The sequence below is a fragment of the Pristiophorus japonicus genome, chromosome 26, assembly GCF_044704955.1.
Source record: "Pristiophorus japonicus isolate sPriJap1 chromosome 26, sPriJap1.hap1, whole genome shotgun sequence".
NCBI classification, from domain to species: Eukaryota; Metazoa; Chordata; class Chondrichthyes; family Pristiophoridae; genus Pristiophorus; species Pristiophorus japonicus.
In genome coordinates, this window is record NC_092002.1 from 20702805 (window position 1) to 20727307 (window position 24503).

The 24503-nt window shown below is 49.5% G+C and overlaps 1 protein-coding gene across 1 annotated transcript in view; it reads right to left on the reverse strand.

Annotated features, from left to right (window-relative positions):
• The window catches only part of LOC139239236 (synaptosomal-associated protein 25), a 539314-nt gene that overhangs the window by 72186 nt on the left and 442625 nt on the right, over positions 1 to 24503 (reverse strand). The window contains exon 6 of the mRNA XM_070867927.1: positions 19906 to 19947. Within this exon, the coding sequence (XP_070724028.1) occupies positions 19906 to 19947 (42 nt within the window). The remainder of the gene's footprint in view (positions 1 to 19905; positions 19948 to 24503) is intronic.

The following is a 24503-nucleotide window of genomic DNA, read 5'->3' on the forward strand; positions in this document are numbered from 1 at the left end:
TGGGGGGGAGGGGGAGGGGAGAGGTGCTGGGGGGTGGAGAGGGAGGGGGAGGTGCCGGGGGGTGGGGGGGCGGGGAGGTGCCAGGGAGGGAGGGGGAGGTGCCGGGGGTGGGGGGGAGATGCCGGGGGGGTGGAGAGGGAGGTGGAGGTGCCGGGGACGTGCTGGGGGGGAGGGGGAGGGGAGAGGTGCTGGGGGGTGGAGAGGGAGGGGGAGGTGCCGGGGGGTGGGGGGGCGGGGAGGTGCCAGGGAGGGAGGGGGAGGTGCCGGGGGGGGGGGGGCGCGGTGGAGGAGAGTACCAGGGGGGCAGGAAAAGTGCCGGCTTAAGGACTTCTAACGGAGGTAATTTTTTACAACTTACATTGGCTTTTCCTGGCCTAGCAGCTCCTCCCGCCATGGTGGTGCTGGGACCACAGACCGGACCAAGCGACCCCTGACATTAAGTTAAGGTGGTCCTGAAGGCATCATCGGGCGACTTTCGAATGTTGGGTAGGCCCCGCATGCCTGCATCCAGAGCCTTGGCCAATTTCAAAGTCGGTGAAGATAAGCTGGCATTGGGCGAGAACAGAGCGACCTCAGGGCCTCTGCGAGGACCCGGCCTAATTTTAAACCCACGCACCATTCCCGCTGGGTGAGGGGGGTTTACAATCCCGGCTCACGATGGGATAGAACTGCTGGATATAGCGGAGGAAACACCAGGAGCCAACTCACAGATACCGGTCTACAGTCACATCAGAACATAAGAAATAAGAGCAGAAGTCGGCCATCTGGCCCCTCGAGCCTGCTCCGCCATTCAGTAAGGGCATGGCTGATATGATCCTGGTCTCAACTCCACATCCCTGCCCGCTCCCCATAACCCTTGACTCCCCTATAGTTCAAGAATCCGTCTATCCCGCGTTGTGACCCGAACAAGTGTTGATGTAAGAGGGTTGTGCATTCCACCTGTTATGTATGTTAATGTATACACTGTGACACCAAACCACTGAATGTACCTTCACACTGTATACACCATACCTATACCACCAGAGGGTGCTATTGGTGGAGACCTAAGGGTCACCTGCACACTGCAGGTAACCAAGTATAAAAGGGAGCTCACCTCATTGTGTCATCACTCAAGGAGCTGCAATAAAAGGACTAAGGTCACTACAGTTCAAGTACAATACCCTTACCTCGTGGAGTCTTTATTAGAGTGCTTGCATATACCACACCACCCACCTGCTGCTCTTTTATATGCTTCGTGCCAGGGACTCCCAGGTGTCGGTGGGGATGTTGCACTTTATTAGGGAGGCTTTGAGGGTGTCCTTGTAACGTTTCAGCTGCCCACCTTTGACTCGTTTGCCATGAAGGAGTTCCGAGTAGAGCACTCACTTTGGGAGTCTCATGTCTGGCATGCGGACAATGTGGCCCACCCAACGGAGCTGATCAAGTGTGGTCAGTGCTTCGATGCTGGGGATGTTGGCCTTGTCGAGGGGATTTATAGGATTTTGCGGAGACATCGTTGGTGGTAATTCTCCAGCGACTTGAGGTGTCTACTGTACATGGTCCATGTCTCTGAGCCATGCTGGCCAAAGAGTGCCCTAAGTGGAGGAAGTGCATCCGGGAGGGCGCTGAGCACCTCGAGTCTCGTCGCCGAGAGCATGCAGAAATCAAGCGCAGGCAGCGGAAGGAGCGTGCGGCAAACCAGTCCCACCCACCCTTTCCCTCAACCACTGTCTGTCCCACCTGTGACAGAGACTGTGGTTTCCGTATTGGACTGTTCAGCCACCTAAGAACTCATGTTAAGAGTGGAAGCAAGTCTTCCTCGATTCCGAAGGACTGCCTATGATGATGATATGCTTCATGATTGAACATGTTGTCATACAACGCTTAAACATCTGACGCTAATTCTGATTCATGTACCATTTGCTGTTGCTAACGGATCCTAGTCTGCTTGGAGGCCACTGATGAGGTTGTGACAATCAGTCAGAACAACCGTTTCACACATAATCGGATCAAGCGGCAGTCCAGTGGGTCCTTCGATATGGAACAATACAACAGCTCACAGTCAGTCTGTAGCAAGATAACAGCAAAGTCATTTTAAAATGGCCATTCAGTCATGAATTGTTTAATTCAAAGCCGGTTCTGTTCCACTGGGCTGCTGTGCAAGGGCATCACAGATAAACAACATCATCATCATCGTCAGTCGCTCGGAATCGAGGAAGAACACCACAATCACTCGCTCCTTTATTTCTGGGTGTTTAGTGGCACAGGTTCAGGAGTTTAATGCCCACACTCCACTCAAGTGAAGGGGAGTTATCCCGTGTCCTGGACAATATTTATCCCTCAATCAACATAACAAAAACAGATTATCTGGTCATTATCACATTGCTGTTTGTGGGAGCTGGCTTGTGCACAAATTGGCTGCCGCGTTTCCTATAAATGGTTCATTCTTGGGTTGGCAATCAGTAACCAGTGGGATGCCGCAGGGATCAGTGCTGGGACCCCAACTATTTACAATCTATATTAACGACTTGGAGGAAGGGACCGAGTGTAACATAGCCAAGTTTGCCGACGATACAAAGATGGGAGGAAAAGCAATGTGCGAGGAGGCCACAAAAAAGTCTTCAAAAGGACATAGACAGGCTAAGTGAATGGGCAAAAATTTGGCAGATGGAGTATAATGATGGAAAGTGTGAGGTCATGCACTTTGGCAGAAAAAAATCAAAGAGCAAGTTATTATTTAAATGGAGAAAGATTGCAAAGTGCTGCAGTACAGCGGGACCTGGGGGTACTTGTGCATGAAACACAAAAGGTTAGTATGCAGGTACAGCAAGTGATCAGGAAGGCCAATGGAATCTTGGCCTTTATTGCAAAGGGGATGGAGTATAAAAGCAGGGAAGTCATGCTACAGTTGTACAGGGTATCGGTGAGGCCACACCTGGAATACTGTGTGCAGTTTTGGTTTCCATATTTACAAAAGGATATACTTGCTTTGGAGACAGTTCAGAGAAGGTTCACTAGGTTGATTCCAGAGATGAGGGGGTTGACTTATGAGGAGAGGTTGAGTAGGTTGGGCCTCTACTCATTGGAATTTAGAAGAATGAGAGGTGATCTTATCGAAACGTGTAAGATTATGAGTGGGCTTGACAAGCTGGGACATTGAATAAATTTAAGACAGAAACAGACAGTTTCTTGAGCGATAAGGGGATAAAGGGTTATGGGGAGTGGGCGGGGAAGTGGATCTGAGTCCATGATCGGATCAGCCATGATCATATTGAATGGCGGGGCAGGCTCGAGGGGCCATATGGCCTACTCCTGCTCCTATTTCTTATGTTCTTATGACAAGGTGGATGCAGAGAGGATGTTTCCACTGATAGGGGAGACTAGAACTAGAGGGCATAATCTTAGAATAAGGGGCTGCCTATTTAAAACTGAGATAAGGAGGAATTTCTTCTCTCAGAGGGTTGTAAATCTGTGGAATTCGCTGCCTCAGAGAGCTGTGGAAGCTGGGATATTTAATATATTTAAGACAGAAATAGACAGTTTCTTAAAACGATAAGAGAATCAGGGGTTATGGGGAGCGGGCAGGGAAGTGGAGCTGAGTCCATGATCGGATCAGCCATGATCATATTGAATGGCAGAGCAGGCTCGAGGGGCCATATGGCCTACTCCTGCTCCTATTTCTTATGTTCTTATCATCATCATCGTAGGCAGTCCCTCGTATCGAGGATGACTTGCTTCCACGCCAAAAAAGGGATGAGTTCACAGGTGTTTCAATGAAGAACTTAATATTCCAGGCCCCGAACGACTTCCTGAATGGTGGAAGATGCCTGTGTGTGGATTTTTTTAACGTGTGGTGGCCTTTGCACACCAGCCACCACATGGGCTTGACAGAGCTAGGTCTTGGTCCAGTGACAAGGATTACCCAAGACTAACTGGAGACCAGCTCTGCTGCACAGACCGAACACGCACACATATCGCAGTGTGGGCTGGCCCGTGCTGCCCCTAGGCCCTTGCCTCTTCTGGGCCCCAGACTCACATCTCTCCTGGGCCCTGGTCACTTCCCTCTATGGGCTCTTGCCGCTCCTTCGCCCCTCCTGCTGTGCCTGCCCGCACTGCAATCAACGACCTGGCTTCGCAGCCATCGCCCTCCTGCAACAGCACGCGCTGCTCCCTGCAGTGGTATGTCGCCGCACGCTGCTCCCTGCAATGGCCCCGGCCCGCTGATGGTCTTGCCGGCCAGGACCGCACCGATTTCCGGGCCGGGCCGCCGCACGCTGCTCCCTGTAATGGCCAAGTACTTCATTAGCTGTAAAGCGCTTTAGGACGTCTGGTGGTCGTGAAAGGCGCTATATAAATGCAAGTCTTTAAATTTAGATTGGGAAGCTGGTCATTGTGAGCACACTGGGCTCCACTTTTATATGGATTTTCAGAAAGCAAGTGCACGGGAATGGCTCCCATCCTAAAAGGGACTTAACAATGTCAGTCAGCATTGAGCTGTGGAGAGGTCGTTGAGCGCTTAGGAGCTGCATCGGGAAGCAGTTTAGGGAGCAAGCGGTGGCTCTTAGAACATAAGAACATAACATAAGAAATAGGAGCAGGAATAGGCCATACGGCCCCTCGAGCTTGCTCCACCATTTAATATGATCATGGCTGATCCAATCATGGACTCAGCTCCACTTCCCTGCCCGCTCCCCATAACCCCTTATCCCCTTATCATTTAAGAAACTGTCTATCTTTGTCTTAAATTTATTCAATGTCCCAGCTTCCACAGCTCTCTGATGCGGCAAATTCCACAGATTTACAACCCTCTGAGAGAAGAAATTCCTCCTCATCTCAGTTTTAAATGGGCGGCCCCTTATTCTAAGATTATGCCCTCTAGTTCTAGTCTCCCCTCTCAGTGGAAATATCTTCTCTGCATCCACCTTGTCAAGCTCCCTCATAATCTTATATGTTTTGATAAAATCACCTCTCATTCTTCTGAATTCCAATGAGTAGAGGCCCAACACCCTCAACTTTCCTCATAAGTCAACTCCCTCATCTCTGGTGAGGGGGTATGGCTGAGAAGAGTATGAAGAAATCTATGAGCTCCTCAAACTTTGGCATTGAAGACTGGAAGAGGCACCAGAAGCAGATTGAAAGAGGTTTGTCATTGGGACTGGATTTTGGGATTGTCCTTCGTCTCCAGGATGATGGTAGAATTGTCAGAGAACATGGCCTTGCTTTGACACTGATTGAGGCCGAGTCAGATAGGGCAGTAAACAAGCAAGCCAATAGAACCATTGAAATTTACGGCAGAGAAGGAGGCCATTCGCCCATTGTGTCTGTGCTGGCATAAAAGAGCTACCCAGCCTAATCTCACTTTCTAGCTCTTGGTCCGTAGCCCTGTAGGTTATGGCACTTCAAGTGCACCTCCGGTACTTTTTAAATGCGATGAGGGTTTCTGCCTCTACCACCTTTTCAGACAGTGAGTTCCAGACCCCCACCACCCTCTGGGTGAAAAAACTTCCCCTCAAATTTCCTCTAATCCTTCTACCAATTACTTTAAATCTATGTTCCCTGGTTACTGACCTCTCTGCTCAGGGAAATAAGTCCTTCCTATCCACTCTATCTAGGCCCCAAATATAATGTTATACACCTCAACTAAGTCTCCCCTCAGCCTCCTCTGTTCCAAGGAAAACAACCCCAGCCTATCCAATCTTTCCTCCTGGTTAAAATTCTCCAACATTCTCATAATTCTCCTCTGCATCCTCTCTAGTGCAGTCACATCCTTCCTGTAATGTGACCAGAACTGTACGCAGTACTCCAGCTGTGGCCTAACCAGTGTTTTATACAGTTCAAGCATGACCTCCCTGCTATGCCTCTGCTAATAAAGGCAGGTATCCCGTATGCCTTTGTAACTACCTTATCTACTTATCCTTCTCCCTTCGGGGACCTGTGGATATGGACTCCAAGGTCGCTCTACCCGAGGTCCTCCAATTTGAAGATGCAGAGGTGGGAGCTGTACCTAAGGAATGGCCAGGGCCGGGAGACCATAAAGGATTTGTCGGATCAAGGGCATCGATAGCAGCAGCAAGGGATCTGTTGGACAGGTTGATGGAGATAGCAATATCATGGCAGGTAGAGGACCAGCGGGGGGGGGAGTTGGGAATCAGAGTGGTGCAGAAGGTGCAGGCTGGAAGGGGATGTGGATGGTGAGGTAGACAAGATAATCAGAGTTCACTCTGCGCGTGAACAAGTCGAGCAAGATCAACGGTCTGGTGGTCTGCTGACAATAGCTCCCCTCCAGTGCTGAGGGGAGAGCACGAGCAGCAATAACGGATGGTCTGTTCAAAGTGGAATCCTAAAATAAACATTAACAAATTATAATTAGCAGATGGAGTCAGATAAAGTATTGAGTCCTGAGTGGGGCCCAGAAGGCTGTTACTGAACCACCAACATGGAGCGAGCCTCCCGGTCATACTCACAAGTTCTAAACATGGGCAAGCAATTGGAAACATCCTCATCCAACAAAGTAGCAGCATGAGTTAGAGCTCCTGTCCCCTCGCCCTGCTCCTCAGCCTCCCCTTGCCTTGCCCCTCCAACTGCGCCTCCCCTGCCTCTCTCCCCCCACCCCTCCCCTGCCCCAGCTCTCCTCTGCCTCTCCCCACCCCTCCTCCTGCCTCTCCCCTGCCTCTCTCCCCCCCCCCCCCACCCCTCCCCCAGCCCTCCTCTGCCTCTCCCCCACCTTTCTCCCCTTACTCGGTCCCTCCCCCTCCCGGTTCCTCCCCCACCCCTTGCCCTGCACCTCCCCCACCCCTCCCCCCGCCATGGCTCCTCCGCTGTTGATCTGGCCGAAACTCCTGACGACGACCCTCACATCAAACCGCCGCCATTTTCCTCCTCTCCCTTTTTCAGCCCTTCCCACACAAGCAGAGTCACCCACCCATGAAGCTTTGGCTCATGGGTCCATTGTCACAGCCTGTTACTCAGAAATCTTCCAACCCAACATCCGACATAAACCCATCTCTCATTGCATTGCTCTCAGGCTGGAAAAGTCAGATGTGAATGAAATTCACACCAGGGCAGGCAATTTGCAGCCAGTGGTGAAGCAAAGGACCCGGCCCTGAAGTAAGTTTTGCACAAAGATTTGGCAATCACCATGGCAAGAAGTGAGGAGGGTGGCCACAGCACAGCCAGTGTCGCAGCAGTGAATGACAGACCACTGTTATACTCATAATAAATGGTCAGACCTAGTACTGTGTGTAATGAGCAAGTGTGACCTTAGCTCCTTTATTGTCGTTCCAGAGTGCAGGTACCTCGTGGGTGGCCTGCTTGTATACTGTGCTCCCAAGGGATGCTGGGATCCCTTGGGACTCCAACAGGTAGGCCCTCTGGTGGACAGGTGTGGTGCAGGTTACAAGGGGTTAAATACATAACAACCACCACTCTAGGAATGCCACAATTGGATGCTCATGCGCTAAATCCTGAGGGGGCAGTCAGTTTCAAAGGGGTAATAACAGCAAACGCAAATTAGATTTGCTGAAATGAAAAAACAATTCTGAAAGAGTGCCGGTTGTGGCCACTCCAATAGGCTTTTCAATGATTTCTGTTTATCTCTGTCTGGTGCAGTATTCCGAAATATTTCATTGTTTTCTGATTTCCTTCACTCCTCCGCTGAAGATGCTGACTGTCTCCGGGGAAACGATCCACAGGTGCTGGAGGTCCAACAGTACCTCTTCCCAAGGGGGCCAGACGTCATAGAACATAACAAAAGTAGCCATTCAGCCCCTCGAGCCTGCTCCACCATTCAATATCATGGCTGATCTTCAAGCTCAACTCCACTTTCCCTTAATATCCAAAAATCTATCGAAATTTTTCTTAAATATACTCAATGACTGAGTCTTCACAGCCCTCTGGGGTGGAGAATTCCAAAGATTCACCACCCTCTGAGTGAAGAAATTTTCTTCTCATCTCAGTCCTAAATGGCCGACCCATTATCCTGAGACTGTGACCTCTGGTTCTACGCTCCTCAGCCAGGGGGAAACATCCTTCCTGCATCTACCCTGTCAAACCCTAGAAGAATTTTGAATGTTTCAATGAGATCACCTCTCATTCTTCTAAACTCTAGAGAATATAGGTCTAGTCTATTCAATCTCTCCTCATAGGACAATCCCCCCATCCCAGGAATCAGTCTGGTGAACTTTCGTTGCACTCCCTCAATGGCAAGTATATCCTTCCTTAGGTAAGGAGATCAATACTCCAGGTGTGGTCTCACCAGGGCCCTATATAATTGCAGTAAGATGTCTTTACTCTTATACTCAAAACCTCCTGTAATAAAGGCCAACATACCATTTGCATTTCTAATTGCTTGCTGTAACTACATGTATTAAATGACGGAGCAGGCTCGAGGGCGTATGACCCACTCCTGCAACCTATTTGTTATTATGTTCTTAACTTTCAGTGATTCGTGTACAAGGACACCCAGGTCCCTCTGAACACCAACATTTCCAAATCTCCCACCATTTAAAAAATACTTTGCTTTTCTATTTTTCCTACCAAAGTGGATAACTTCACATTTCTCCACATTATATTCCATTTGCCATGTTCTTGCCCACTCACTTAGCCTGTCTGTATCCTCTTGAAGTCTCTTTGCATCCTCCTCACAACTTACATTCCCACCTAGCTTTGTATCATCAGCAAACTTGGATAAATTACATTTGGTCCCCTCATCCAAATCATTGATATAGATTGTGAATAGCTGAGGCCCAAGCACCGATTCTTGCGGTACCCCATTAGTTACAGTCTGCCAACCTGAAAATGACCCATTTATTCCTACTCTCTGTTTTCTGTCCGTTAACCAATCCTCAATCCATGCTAGTATATTACCTCCAATCCCATGAGCCTTATTTTGTTCAATAACCTCTTGTGCGGCACCTTATCGAATGCCTTCTGAAAATCCAAATACATCACATCCACTGGTCCCCCTCTTATCTATTCTGCTAGTAACAACCTCAAAAAACTCAAACGGATTTGTCAAACGTGATTTCACTTTCATAAATCCATGTTCACTCTGCCCAATCCTATTATTCTTTTCTAAGTGCCCGGTTACAACGTCCTTAATAATAGATTCCAGCATATTTCCTACTATTGATGTCAGGCTAACTGGTCTGTAGTTCCCCATTTTCTCTCTCCCTACTTTCTTAAATTACAGGGTTACATTGGCTACCTTCCAATCCGCGGGACCGTTCTAGAATCTATGGAATTTTGGAAGATGACAACCAATGCATCCACTATCTCTATAGCAACCTCTTTCAAAACCCAAGGATGTGTCAGCACTCGGATTGCCAACCCACCAGCATTGTCCTGGAGTCTCCGGGGACATAGGATCAGGAGGAGGCCATTCAGCCCTTCAAGCCTGTTACACAGGAACAGGAGGAGGCCATTCAGCCCCTCGCGTCTGTTCTGCCATTCAATATCATGACTGATCTATGACCTAACTCCATGTACCCGCCTTTGCCCCATATCCCGCAATACCTTTGGTTAATAAAAATCTATGAAACTCAAGAGTTAAAATTAACAATTTTTTTTTTTTAATTCGTTGCCAATCTTTCCAATTCTTTGTCAGATCATCTTGTCAGATTACAAATGCCAGAGATCACCCTGCACACATCAAGGATCACTCTGCACCAATGCTCTTAGCCAAAAGGCCTAGAGCCACTGCACCGTTCCTGGAAGTACTACAATACCAGGTTCGTGCCATGGAGGTGGATGGGTCAGGCCCCCCACACACCTCCGTGGAGGTGGATGGGTCAAACCACCCCAACCACCTCCTGTTTGAGTTACAATTGATCTAACATCAACTGCCTTTTGGTGAAGAGAGTTCCAAACTTTTATCACCCTTTTAGTGTAGAAGTGTTTCCCAACTTCACTCCTGAAAGATCTGGCTCTAATTTTTAGGCTATGTCCGCTAGTTCTACACTCCCCAACCAGCGGGAAAAGTTTCTCTCGATCTACCCTATCTGTTCCACTTAACATCTTGAAAACTTCCATCAGATCACCCCTTCTAAATTCTAGGGAATCCAACCCTAGTTTGTGTAATCTCTCATAAGAACATAAGAAATAGGAACAAGAGTCGGCCATTCGGCCCCTCGAGCCGAATAAGATCATGGCTGATCTGATCATGGACTCAGCTCCACTTCCCTGCCCGCTCCGCTTAACCCTTTACTCCCTTATCGCTCAAAAATCTGTCTATCTCCGCCTTAAATTTATTCAATGTCCCAGCCTCCACAGCTCTCTGGGGCAGAGAATTCCAAAGATTTACAACCCTCTGAGAGAAGAAATTCGTCCTCATCTCAGTTTTAAATGGGTGGCCCCTTATTCTAAGACTATGTCCCCTAGTTTTAGTTTCCCTATGAGTGGAAATATCCTCTCTGCATCCACCTTGGTCGTGCTCCCTCATTATCTTATAAGTTTCAATAAGATCACTTTAACCCTTAGAGTCCAGATGCACTCCCTCCAAGGCCAATATGTCCTGAACATGTGGTGCCCAGCACTGCTTACAGTGCTCCAGGTGCTTTGTATAACTGTAGCATAAATTCTTCCCCTATTATTCTAGTCCTCTGTTATAAATGCTGACATTCCATTAGCCTTTTTGATTATGTTTTGTACCTGTCCATGGCATTTTAATGATCTATGGATATGGCCTCCCAAGCCTTTTTGAACATCCATTAAACTTATCACCCTTTAGAAAGTACTCTGTTTGTTTCATTGTTATGTCCAAAGTGGAGGACATAACACTTGCCTACATTGAAATCCATTTGCAACAGCTTTGCCCATTCACTTAGCAGGGGGGGGGGGTTACATGGGGATTGTATGGTACCCCGTTTGGGGGCGATGACAGCCAATGAGGTGGGATTTCCTGCGGCAGGCGTGGAAGTCATGCCCCACGCAGGATATTGGGGTCACCGCCCCTGAGAGCAAGTGGAGTGCAAAATAATGCACTTCACTTGCCCTGTGGGGCGCGGGCAGGCCAGAAGCAATCTGCGAGGGGAGCAGCACTACGCGCTGGGTCGCATGGCGCTGCCACGTAGAAGGGGCCCTCCCTTTCATTAAAGGGGGGAGGGGGGTGGCCAAGCCGCCGAGTCTGCGGGTCCCTACTGGACCACCAGGGAGCGGGGTGCCGCAGCTGCCAGATCACAGCACAACAAGCAAAGGGCCACGACCAGAAAGTCGGACGATTTTTGTTTCGTCCGAGTGCCACCTCTCCTTTAAGTCATCATAGATAATCCCTCGGAATCGAGGAAGACTTGCTTCCATTCTAAAAATGAATCCTTAGGTGACTGAGCAGTCCAATACGAGAACCACAGTCCCTGTCACAGGTGGGACAGTTAGTCGTTGTGGGAAAGGGTGGGTGGGACTGGTTTGCCGCACGCTCTTTCCGCTGCCTGCGCTTGATTTCTGCTAAGTTAAGGGCAACTATGGCGGTGCAGCGTTCCGGCCTGTCGCTGTTGGGGTTGTCCATGAGGGTCCTGATGTTCCAGGTCCCGAACTTCAGGTTAGAGGAGTGGAAGAGGCCTGTGCATGGGTTCTTTTAACGTGGGGTGGCCATTGCACACTGGCTACCACACGGGCTTAGCTGAGCAAGGTCTTGGTCCAGTGGCAAGGGGGTCCAAGACGACTGGAGACCGGGCACTGCTGTAAGGGCCGAGCTGCCAACGGTGAGATGTTGGCTGCAAGCTCGCCGCTGAGTAGCGTCCTCGGTGGTAGATGGTCTGAGGCTTGGAGGAGGGCAGGCATTGGGAGGGCCTGTGGTCCACTGGAGTTCAGAGTGGAAGGTCAGGGTGGTCACGGCCATGATGCTCACCACGTGCTCTCGTTGGCAGCCACTGAAGAATCCCGAGCGGAGCAGGCCCGACTCCTGATCCGCTTATCAGTGCTCCGCAAGCGGCCTACAGCCCGGTACGTGTCCCCTGAAGCTGTCGGTGGCATCGCGGGGGGGGGGGGGGGGGCTCCCGAACATTCGCTCCGGGGCGAAGATGGGTCACTACGCACGGTGATGACATCGTCATCGCTGGCGCAGTGGAGCGGGTCGCTACCAGTTACTGCTGCCGCTAAACTCCCGCAGAATGTAGCGGGAGTCGTTAGCAGCGCCCTGCCCGGGCGAAAAGTCATTCGCGTCCTGTTAGCGCCCCCGGAGGAGCTAACGGGAGTCGCAAACGACCCCAATTAATCTATTTATATCCCTTTGTAATGTTATGCTTCCATTTACACTGCTTACAGTGCCGCCTATCAGCAAATTTGGGCATGTGGGTCTCTATCCTATCATCTAAGTCATCAATGAATAGTTGACGACTAGTATACCATTTAGTCACATCCTGCCAATTAGAGCACCTACTCTCTGTCTGCTGCCATTCAGCCAATTTCCTATCCAGGTTAATAATTTGCCTTCAATTCCATTAGTTTCAATTTTAGCTAACAGTCTCTTATGAGGGACTTTATCGAATGCCTTCTGGAAGCCCATCTAAATAACATCCATAGACATTTCCCTGTCCACTACTTTAGTCACCTCTTCAAAAAATGTAATCATGTTCATCAGACATGAACAAATCCAAGCTGGCTCTCTCTGATAAGCTGAAAATTTTCAAGGTGTTCAGTCAGAATTAAAGACTAATCTCCTGGATACGACTGTGAGCAACTCAGGAGAGCAGTCATTATTGTTGTTAAAGTAATTGACGATGACTTGGAGTTCGGCCTTTGAATGTGCGCAGTCGAAAACGTCGTCTGCGTGCTGTGGTTCGACGACAGAGGATGGGACAACCTTGGATCTAGTCTGGAGGCGACGAAGATTGAACAGGTTCCCATTGGTTCTATAGTTTGGTTCCACTCCAGTGGGGAGCTTGTTGAGCATGAGGTGGAGCATTGCAGCGAGGAAGATCGAGAAGAGCCTAGGTGCAATGACGTAGCCCTGCTTGACACCAGCCCGGATGTGGGTTGGGTGGATCCGTTGGTCAGGATCACGACTTGCATGTCATCATGGAGCAGGCAGAGGATGGTGACAAACTTTTGGAGGCAACCGAACTGGAGGAGGACGCTCCATTGTCCCTCATGGTTGACAGTGTCAAAGGACTTTGTGAGGTCAAAGAAGGCCATGTATAAGTGTTGGTACATCTTCACCGAGGCATACGAAAGCATGGGCCTTACACTAAACATCCGTAAGACAAAGGTCCTCCACCAACCTGACTCCACCACACAGCACTGCTCCCCCATTCATCAAAATCCACGGCACAGCCGTGGACAATGTGGACCATTTTCCATACCTCGGGAGCCTATTAGCAGCAAGGGCCGACTTTGACGATGAGGTCCAACACCGCCAGCGCAGCCTTTAGTCGCCTGAGGAAGAGAGTGTTCAAAGTCCAGGACTTCATATCTGGCACCAAGCTTATGGTCCAAAGGACTGTAGTGATACCTGCCCTTCTATATGGCTCAGAGACGTAGACACCTCAAAGCGCTGGAGAAATACCACCAACGCTGCCTCCGCAAGATCCTGCCAATCCACTGGGAGGATACGCGCACCAATTTCAGCGTTCTTGATCATGCCAACATCCCCAGCATTGAAACACTGACCATACTTGACTAGCTCCATTAGGCGGGCCACATTGTCCGTATGCCCGACACAAGACTCCCAAAGCAAACACTCTATTTGGAACTCCAACACGGCAAGCGAGCCTCAGGTGGGCAGAGGAAACATTACAGGGGCACCCTCAAAGCCTCCCTGATAATGTGCAACATCCCCACTGACACCTGGGAGTCCCTGGCCAAAGACCGCCCTAAGTGGAGGAAGTGCATCCGGGAGGGCGCTGAGCACCTCGCGTCTCATCGCCGAGACCATGCAGAAAACAAGCGCAGGCAGCGGAAGGAGCGTGCGGCAAATCAGACTCCCCACCCACCCTTTCCTTCAACCACTGTCTGTCCCACCTGTGACAGAGAATGTAATTCCCATATTGGACTGTTCAGCCACCTGAGAACTCACTTTTAGAGCGGAAGCAAGGCTTCCTCGATTTCATAAGAACATAATAACATAAGAATTAGGAACAGGAGTAGGCCATCTAGCCCCTCGAGCCTGCTCCGCCATTCAACAAGATCATGGCTGATCTGGCCGTGGACTCAGCTCCACTTACCCGCCCGCTCCCCGTAACCCTTAATTCCCTTATTGCTTAAAAATCTATATATCTGTGACTTGAATACATTCAATGAGCTAGCCTCAACTGCTTCCTTGGGCAGAGAATTCCACAGATTCACAACCCTCTGGGAGAATAAATTCCTTCTCAGCTCAGTTTTAAATTGGCTCCCCCGTATTTTGAGGCTGTGCCCCCTAGTTCTAGTCTTCCCGACAAGTGGAAACAACCTCTCTGCCTCTATCTTGTCTATCCCTTTCATTATTTTGAATGTTTCTATAAGATCACCCCTCATCCTTCTGAACTCCAACGAGTAAAGACCCAGTCTACTCAATCTATCGTCATAAGGTAACGCCCTCATCTCCGGAATCAGCCTAGTGAATCGTCTCTGTACCCCCTCCAAGGCTAGTATATCCTTCCTTAAGTAAGGTGACCAAAACTGCATGCAGTACTCCAGGTGCGGCCTCACCAATACCCTGTGCAGTTGCAGCAGGACCTCCCTGCTTTTGTACTCCATCCCTCTCGCAATGAAGGACAACATTCCATTTGCCTTCCTGATTACTGCTGCACCTGCAAACTAACTTTTTTGGACTCCTGGTGGGTCAGTGGCGGGTGGACTCCCTGCCGGAGGAGCTCAGGCCTTTTGCCTGGAGCACGACCCATCTCCTCTATCTGGGAGTCTACCTTAGCCCCGACGAGGGAGCCTGGCCGGCGAACTGGCAGGAGCTGGAGGCCAAGGTCGCCGCTCGCCTAGGGCGCTGGACAGGACTGCTCCGAGTGCTGTCCTACAGGGGTCGAGCGCTAGTCATAAACCAGCTGGTGGCCGCAATGTTGTGGTACCGGCTGGTCACTTTGACCCCTCCCCCTGCGTTTGTCGCCAAGATACAGAAGAAGCTGGTGGACTTCTTCTGGAACAACAGGAAGCACTGGGTCTCTGCTGCGGTCTTGAGTCTCCCGCTTGAGGAGGGCGGTCAGTCGTTGGTGTGCGTCAGCGCCCAGCTCGCGACTTTCCGTCTTCAGACCCTGCAGAGATACCTTTACGTCGAGCCCCCTCCTAGGTGGTGTGCTCTGGCGAGGTATTTCTTCCGCCAGCAGCGCGACCTCAATTATGACACGCAGCTCCTGTTTGTGAACTTGGGGGGTGCCAGGACCGCCCTCCGGGAGCTGCCTGTCTTTTACAGGGAACTCATCAGGGTCTGGAACAAAGTCTCCACCAAGCGCAGCTCTCCGCCGGCTGGAGTGGCGGCCGTCCTGCAGGAGCCGCTGCTCGGGAATCCGTACCTCCACGACCGAGGTTTTATGTGGCGGTCGGAAGAGAGGGCTGTGGCTGGTGAGGTGACCAGGGTCAGGGACCTGCTCGATGGCGGAGGAGCGGGCTGGATGGCGCCAGACACGCTGGCGCGGCGCCTAAATTCTGCCAACGTCCGCCACGCGGCCGATGCCATCGAGTCGCTAAAAACAGCTCTGGGCCCTGACTCCGTTAGGTGCATCGAGGAGGCTCAAGCACGTGGGGAGATCCCGTCCGAACTGACCCCCGTCCGGACGGAATTCCTCATCGGCGCCAAACCCCGGAACCTCCCTCGGGGGCCGGCGCCTCACAACTTGAGCCGCCTCGGGGAAATCCCCTCCGTGCCTTTCAGTTCCGCGCGGAGGGGTTTCTTGTACGGGCTGCTCCTGCACACTCTCAACTTTGCCATCCTCACCTGCCGTCCGGACACGCCATGGCATACCATCTTGCCGTCCGGAGGAGGCGGGGGTCCCCGATGGAGGGCACTCTACGCAGGGGTCCTCCCACTATTCGTCGGGGACTTGGCCTGGAGGGTGGTGCACAGAGCAGTGCCGTGCAACAAATTTTTAAGCCGGTTCACGGACTCCCAGGCCGCCTGCAATTTCTGCGGTCTGGAGGAGTCCGTGTTCCATGTTTTTATTGAGTGCACAAGGTTGCAGCCCCTGTTCCATTATTTGAAGGGGCTGCTCCTGAAATTCTGGCTGCACTTCAGTCCCACTCTCCTGATCTTTGGGCACCCTGTGCGGAGGGGAGCGGGTAGGTCCGAAGGCCTCCTCGTAGGACTGCTCCTGGGCACGGCCAAGGGTGCCATCAGCCGGTCCAGGCAGCGGGCGGTCGAGGGGGTCGTTCAACCTGACTGCCTGCCTCTCTTCCGCTCTTACATCCGGTCCAGGGTGTCCTTGGAGATGGAGCACCCGGTGTCCACCGGTACGCTCGCGGCCTTCCGCGAGAGGTGGGCACCGGAGGGACTGGAGTGCATCATCACGCCCGGCAACCAAATTTTAATTTGATTTTACGTTTTAAAGTTTAATTTGTTTTAATTGCCGGTGTTTTTAGTGTCCCCTTCCCTTTTATAGGGGGCACTGGGGAAAAATTGTGATTTTAGTGCCCCCCCCCAAAAAAAAAAGGAAAAAAAGGGCCTTGTAAATGTCTGGTGTGTCACCCAGGTCGGGTGGCACGGTTTAATGTGTTTTGTTTTGCAGATAAACTCCAAAAAGAGTTTCATGCACAAGGTCCCTCTGCACCGCAGCATGTTGTAATTTCTCCCCATTCAAATAATATTCCCTTTTACTGTTTTTTTTCCCCCAAGGTGGATGACCTCACATTTTCCGACATTGTATTCCATCTGCCAAACCTTAGCCCATTCGCTTAACCTATCTAAATCCCTTTGCAGCCTCTCTGTGTACTCTACACAACCCGCTTTCCCACTAATCTTTGTGTCATCTGCAAATTTTGTTACACTACACTCTGTCCCCTCTTCCAGGTCATCTATGTATATTGTAAACGGTTGTGGTCCCAGCACCGATCCCTGTGGCACACCACTAACCATCGATTTTCAACCCGAAAAGGACCCATTTATCCCGACTCTCTGTTAGCCAGCCAATTCTCGATCCATGCTAATACATTTCCTCTGACTCCGCGTACCTTTATCTTCTGCAGTAACCTTTTGTGTGGCACCTTATCGAATGCCTTTTGGAAATCTGAATACACCACATCCATCGGTACACCTTTATCCACCATGCTCGTTATATCCTCAAAGAATTCCATTAAATTAGTTAAACATGATTTCCCCTTCATGAATCCATGTTGCATCTGCTTGATTGCACTATTCCTATCTAGATGTCCCGCTATTTCTTCCTTAATGATAGCTTCAAGCATTTTCCCTACTACAGATGTTAAACTAACCAGCCTATAGTTACCTGCCTTTTGTCTGCTCCCTTTTTTAAACAGAGGCGTTACATTAGCTGCTTTCCAATCCGCTGGTACCTCCCCAGAGTTCAGAGAATTTTGGTAGATTATAACGAATGCATCTGCTATAACTTCTGCCATCTCTTTTAATACCCTGGGATGCATTTCATCAGGACCAGGGGACTTGTCTACCTTGAGTCCCATTAGCCTGTCCAGCACTACCTCCCTTGTGATAGTGATTGTTTCAAGAGACTGCCTATGATAACGATAAAGTAATTGTGTTTTTTTCTTGGAACACATTCATTTATTAGTTATAAAAATATTGGAGATGACGAAAAGCAGGCTGTTTGATCGGTCCGTTGGTGGCTGGCAGCTCTGTGAAGAAACCCCCAGGAATTCATCAACTCAGAGCTGGCAACTTTAGTTTTCAGGATATTAAGGGGAACAGATAGGGTAGATAGAGATAACTATTCCTGCTGGTTGGGGAGTCTAGGACTAGGGGGCAGAGTCTAAAAATTAGTGCCAGACATTTCAGGAGTGCAATTCAGAAATACTTCAACACAAAGGTTGGTAGAAGTTTGGAACTCTCGTCCGCAAATGGCAATTGATGCTAGATCAATTGTTGATTTTAAATCTGAGATTTTTGTTCACCACAGGTATTAAGGGAAATGGGCCAAAGGCGGGTATATGGAGTTAGGTCGTGGATCAGCCATGATCTCATTGAATGGCGGAGCAGGCTCGAGGGGCTGAATGGCCGACTCCTGTTCCTATGTGACTACATTCCTAGTCAACGCGTGAGTGCGGGCAGGTTAAACCGACTCACCCGCACAGGCACAAAACCCAACAGAGGACACTGACTATTGATCAGCAGCGGGAACCTTGGCTTATTTCCCCTTCCTAGCCCAGGGGAGCGGAGGATATTCTAGTTGCCTGATTGAGCAGGCGGGTATTAGCTAATGCAGCAAGTGGATATTTGCAATTCAGTCATCCTGTATTGATTACGAGATACCGCAAAGCCCTATTAAAGCTGCAGCGTTCTGCAGTTACAGTGAGCGGCACAAGGGCTTGGCTAATTTCATTGATTTCTGCAGCATTTGCATTCTGTCCCAACATATAAATTTGATGCAATCGTTATTGTAATGTCAGAAAATGCTGGAAATCTCAGCAGGTCAGACAGCACCTGTGGAAAGGAAGCAGAGTTAACGTTTTGGGTCGATGACCCTTCGTCAGAACGAGTGTGTTCATAAAAAACAGATTCTAAACACGCACTGAAAGGGGGAGGGGAAGAAAGAACAAAAGGGAAGGTCTGTGATAGGGTGGAAGACAGGAAAGATGAGAGAGACAAAAGGGATGAAGGCCCAAATTCAAATGGTAATAAACAGGAGTTAGAAAAACATTAGTCAGGATAGGGTGTGAATGGCGGGATAATGACCAACTACCATTAGAGACAAGGAGAGAAAAAGAAAGAAACAGGCTTGGGGCAGTGGGGGGGGCGCCAAGGATTGACAGAGGTTACGGTCTGAAATTGTTGAACTCAATGCTGAGTCCAGAAGGCTGTAAAGTGCCTAAACGAAAGAAGAGGTGCTGTTCCTCGAGCTTGCGTTGAGCTTCATTGGAACAGGGGAGGAAACCAAGGACGGAGAGGTCAGAGTGGGAGTGGAGCGGGGAATTAAAGTGACAGGCGACTGGAAGCTCAGGGTCACACTTGCGGACTGAACGGAGGTGTTCCGCAAAGCGGTCACCCAATCTATGCTTGGTCTCCCCAATGTAGAGGAGACCACATCGTGAGCAGCGAATACAGTATACTAAATTGAAAGAAGTACAAGTAAATCGCTGTTTCAGCTGGAAGGAGTGTTTGGGGCCCTGGACAGTGGGAAGGGAGGAGGTAAAAGGGCAGGTGTTGCATCTCCTGAGCTTGCACGGGAAGGTGGGAAGGGGAGGTGGTGGGACTTCCAGCATTTTCTGTTTTTATTCCAGATTTCAACATCCATAGTATTTTGCTTTTGCGTTATTGTAATGTATTTGCTTCATGGGTTCTTTGCTTAAGAATTCATAGCAACACATGGCTACTAAGAACTAGTTGGTTTATTAGCAAAGGTTTAACAATCACACTACACATTACCAGTCCATCCACCAGGCTCACAACCACTGTGGATCCCCTGAACCCAACTGGCCAGAGTTTTATTGAGTCTTGTGAACATCACGTGACTGGCTAAGCCACTCCCAACTCAACAGCTCCACAAACCTATGGGCATACTCACAGGTCCATACATTACAGTTATGTCAACCCATATCTAAAGTTATCATTGTACAAACCAATGGTAGGCTCATACTGCTACCTGTAGAGTGTGATATGCAGCTGATGGATGCCAGTTATACTGCCAGCAGCGTGTCGCACTCTGACCAGCGGCAAAGGAGCTCCTGCACGCACAGACCATCTTTTACTGGTTTTAAAAATTTGTCTTTGGAGTGCACTGCAGCAGTACGTCTTGCCTACAAAATGTCACAGGTATCTGACCACGTGTTCATCAGGAATTTACCGACATACAAAAGAAATGAAAGTTGATGCTACTGTACCTCTTCCACCAATTGCAGCATACGGCGGGTGCTTTCCAGGGACTGCGGAGAGAGAAAAATAAAGACACGGTTAGACCACTTTAAAATAACACTTCATTTTATCAGTACTTTAATAAACATACATCCAGTCAATCGGAACACTGTTGACTGCTTAGATTACTTTACCTTATTATAAAAAGGACATAACATAGAGGGAATGGAGAAGGCGTAAACAAAGATGATATCAGAACTGAGAGGTTATACCTATCAGAAAAGACTAAACCGGTTGTGTCTCTTTTTTCTCTTGATCAGAGAAGGCTGAGGGGCGACCTAATAGAGGTCTTTCAGATTATGAATGGGTTTGACAGAGTTGTACATGCTACCATGTGGAGGCAAATAGCATAGATACATTTAAGGGCAAGCTAGATAAACACATGGGGGAGAAGGGAGGAAGATATGTTGATTAGGTGAGATGAAGTCGGGTGGGAGGAGGCTCATGTGGAGCATAAACACCGGCTCGGACCAGATGGGCCAAATGGCCTGTTTCTGTGCTGTAATTTCGATGTATTGCCATGAACTTCAACAGTGGGTGCTACTGCTACATGAGTTACTGTGTGCTTATTTATATTATAACTAATATTCCACCCATACTATTCAGTGTACTGCAGTGATGTAATCTAAACTGTGCTGTGCCATAAATTGCTGGGCGTTGGATGGTGAGTTCCCAGCTCTCCGATGCCTGAATTCATCCATGCCACTGGGGGAAGGCAGTAATTGAAACCCAGGCTATTCTCTGTGGCAAGGGACACTGGTTTACAGTGAATGAATCAACCAGGTTCCACCGTTGCTACAACAACAACAACAACAACAACTTGCAATTACATAGCACCCGTAATGTCTCAAGGTGCTTCACAGGAGTGCTATCAGACAAAACACTGAGCCACACATTAGGATAGATGACCAAAAGCTTGGTCAAAGAGGTAGGTTTTAACGAGCGCCTTAAAGAAAGAGAGAGAGATAGAGAGGCGGAGAGGTTTAGGGTGAGAGCTTAAGGCCCAGGCAGCTGAAGGCACGGCTGCCAATGGTGGAGTGATGGAAATTAAGGATGGCCGAGAGGCCAGAATTGGAGGAGCGCAGAAATCTCGGATCCAAGTCCATAAAAGCTGTAAGCAGTGCAGTGAGAGGAAAAACAGCCGGGACCTCGCACTTTTCCATGGAAAAGGCCTCAGAGTAAGTGTGCTACCTGCTCCTATCAGCCACACAACACTGCGGGCTGCAGGTCTATGGGGACAGAACAGGGAAGGTGGAACTACTGGATAGATCCTCCATAGAGCCAGGACAGACATGATGAGCCACATGGTCGTCTTCTGTGCTTCATGATTCTATGATCTCAATAATAACATAGAATTATAGAATACATAGAGATGCTGAGCACCTCGAGTCTCGTCGCTGGGGGCATACAGAAAGCAAGCGCAGGCAGCGGAAGGAGCGAGCGGCAAACCAGACTCACCACCCACCCTTTCCTCCAACCACTGTATGTCCCACCTGTGACAGAGACTGTAATTCCCGTATTGGACTGTTTAGTCACCTGAGAATGCACTTTTAGAGTGGAAGCTTACCATCACCTCGATTCCGAGGGACTGCCTATGATGGTGGTGATGATGAGAAGGTACAGCCATTCAGCCCAATGGGTCTGTGCCGGTGTTTACGCTCCACATGAGCCTCCTCCCACCTTACTTCATTGAACCCCCATCAACATATCCTTCTAAATTAATAACTGATGACCCCATCACCCCCTCTCTGATGGGATTGTGTCTCACTGAATGCAGTCCCCTCTGCTGAAAGCAATGACTTGGGGCTGGATTTTCCGGTCCTGTCCGGCTCTGTTTTCGCCCCGGAGGGAGGGGGGGCGGCTGCAATGGTGGCGGTGAGCTGTTCCGGGCGGGCGGCCAGCTCCCAGCGTCACGCGGGGGTTGTCGGGGCCGGTTTGGGCGGGGCGCGGAGCATTACCGCCCGGGAGAGGCGAGCCGGTGTGTAACACCCCGGGTTGCGATACCGGCTTGATTTTTGGCTCCCGCCCGACCCGTAGCGCCCCACAGCGCCCCCTGCTGGGACTGCCAGTGGCAGCGGGCGCTCCGAGCTGTAGCGGCCGCAGTGAGGTCAGTAATGGCCACCTCAGGTACGTGTGGTTGGGTTTTTCCTTTTTTTTGCAACTTATGTTGTGGTGGCATGGGCTGTGGATTGGGAATGTTTTTTTTCCAGTTTTTGTTTTCTCCCCAGGCCTCTCTCAGAGCGCTCCGAGGCCGGCCGAGCGCCCTGAGAGAGGTGTGTAACGCCTCCCTTAGCGTCCCGCCCCACCCTCAGGGCCCAGCTGCCCAATTTTGCTGACTGAGGGGCAAATTGTTCCCGGACGTAAGCTTTATGCAAGTTAATTGAAAACAGCAATCAGCTTAATGATTAATATCTTCACATCGCCAAAAGTGAGAGAGAAACTGATTTTCAATATTTGAGTTTACATTTAAAAGACTTTTAACCGGCCACTCAGAAACTGGACTGCGTCAGCTCTGCTCTGCTCCAGTTACAACGCACCTTGAAATAGTGACACCGCCCTCATGGGACAGTGGCCGTACTGAACTATGGGCTAGGCTGTAATACAATCAGTGGATTCCAACGATGAGATCATCTATGGGGGACCTCAAAATGACCTTGAGCACCACCTAAACCCTCAGCGTGCCTTTCAGGCCGTAACTCCCTCCAGCACAATGGAGGTTTACCTGATGTGTCACGGCGCAGTTACCTTTGAAAGTAGCAGTGCTTACAGCGCTCTAAAGTCTGCCACATTCGACAGATTGCATTGAGATTTCTGTGCTGCACCATTGCATGCTCCATTTTCATCGCTCCACCATTGGCGGTCGTGCCTTCAGCTGTCAAGGGCCTGAACTCTGGAATTCCCTCCCAAAACCTCCCGGCCACCGAGCCTTTGACATAGAGCCACATAAGGACAGGTGACCAAAAACTTAGTCAAAGAGTTAGGTCTTAAGGAAAATAGAGAAGTAAAAAAGCAAAAAAATTTAAAAGAGAGGTAGAGAGGTGGAGAGGTTTAGGGAAGGAATTCCAGAGTTTAGGGCCCGAGCAGCTGAAGGCACGATTACGAATAGGGGAGCGATTAAAATCGGGGGCAGTGCAAGAGATCAGAATTGGAGGAGCGCAGAGATTTGCGAGGATTGTGGGGCTGGAGTAGATTATAGAGATAGGGAGGGGCGAGGCCATGGAGGGATTTGAACACAAGGATGATCATTTTATAATCAAGGTGTTGTCGGATCGGGTCATAGGTACTGTTATTTATGTTACTTAATTAAAATTCTTGGATCATTTAATTTTTTTGCTGCAAAGAGGCAACTCTGAATTCTCAGCAGAGCCGGGAGTGCTGTATAATATAGAGATTGCAGTCTCTTTTAGAGGTCACGTAGCAGTCACAGACACTGTATATTAAAAAGATGAGTCTTCTTATACATAAATTTCTCCCTCTGTATGTTATTTAGAAATTACAATGTAACGTAGAGGTCACTGTTTATTATAGAGATTACAGTAGAGTGTATTTTATAGATGGATTACAGTCTCTGTATATTTGTGTTACCGCAGCGCTGTTTAATCTGTAGCAGTCAGTCATATTGCAGAGATCACATCGTCACAATGCAGTTTAAACAGGCTGCAATTCTCTTTCTTTGAAATAACATAAATATAATATCGACCAGGAGACCGTTCCTGCCCTTCTGTCTGATGTTAAGTTTAATACTCCTCCTTCCCTGCTGGGATCACACACTTGAAAATCCCCTTCGTTCTAATCTAACGGGGGGGGGGGGGGGGGTCTTTATTTTTGCTCTTTGCCGTCTCAGAGTCCCACAGCCGCAGTCAGGAGCTATCAGCACTAATTATCCGCTTCCCCGTCACACACCGCGGGCTCCCATCTTCACTCTCTCCTCCACCTTCAAGGTCAAACTTCTGATCTCGCCGCATCCATTCCCACTCTCCCCATTATTCACGGCCACGTGACCCTCTAGACACTCCGCAAATTGCTGACAAGCTGGCCCCCTTTGTGTGTGTTTACAGCCAGACGGAAGGTTTCTGAGCCAGAGATAAATTATACAGCAATCTCAGAATGTCACAGACATCAACCCAGAGTCTGACCACGTTTCACTTCCTCCCCCCCTCGATTTTTCAAGTTCTTTTGGTCCTGTCTTTGTCATGACTCTGTCCCAGCACCCTCTTTCCTTTCTCATTCTCTCTCACATATTTATTTTTAGCTGCACAAGTAATAACCAGGCAGAACTGTTGTTTTTAATCTAGGTGCCTGTGCAGCAGTGTAAGAATAAATTGTACTGCACTTGCCAGATGTATAAGTTAATCATACTCAGTGAGCTGTGCTGTCGCCCCAGGGGGCGGCACAGTCATTAGTGGCGATTCCGTGATCCAATGCTCCCAACATAGTGCTATAGTCCTATCTCAGAGAGTCCACAGTGCTATAGTCCTATCTCAGAGAGAGTCCATAGTGCTATAGTCCTATCTCAGAGAGTCCACAGTGCTATAGTCCTATCTCAGAGTGTCCACAGTGCTATAGT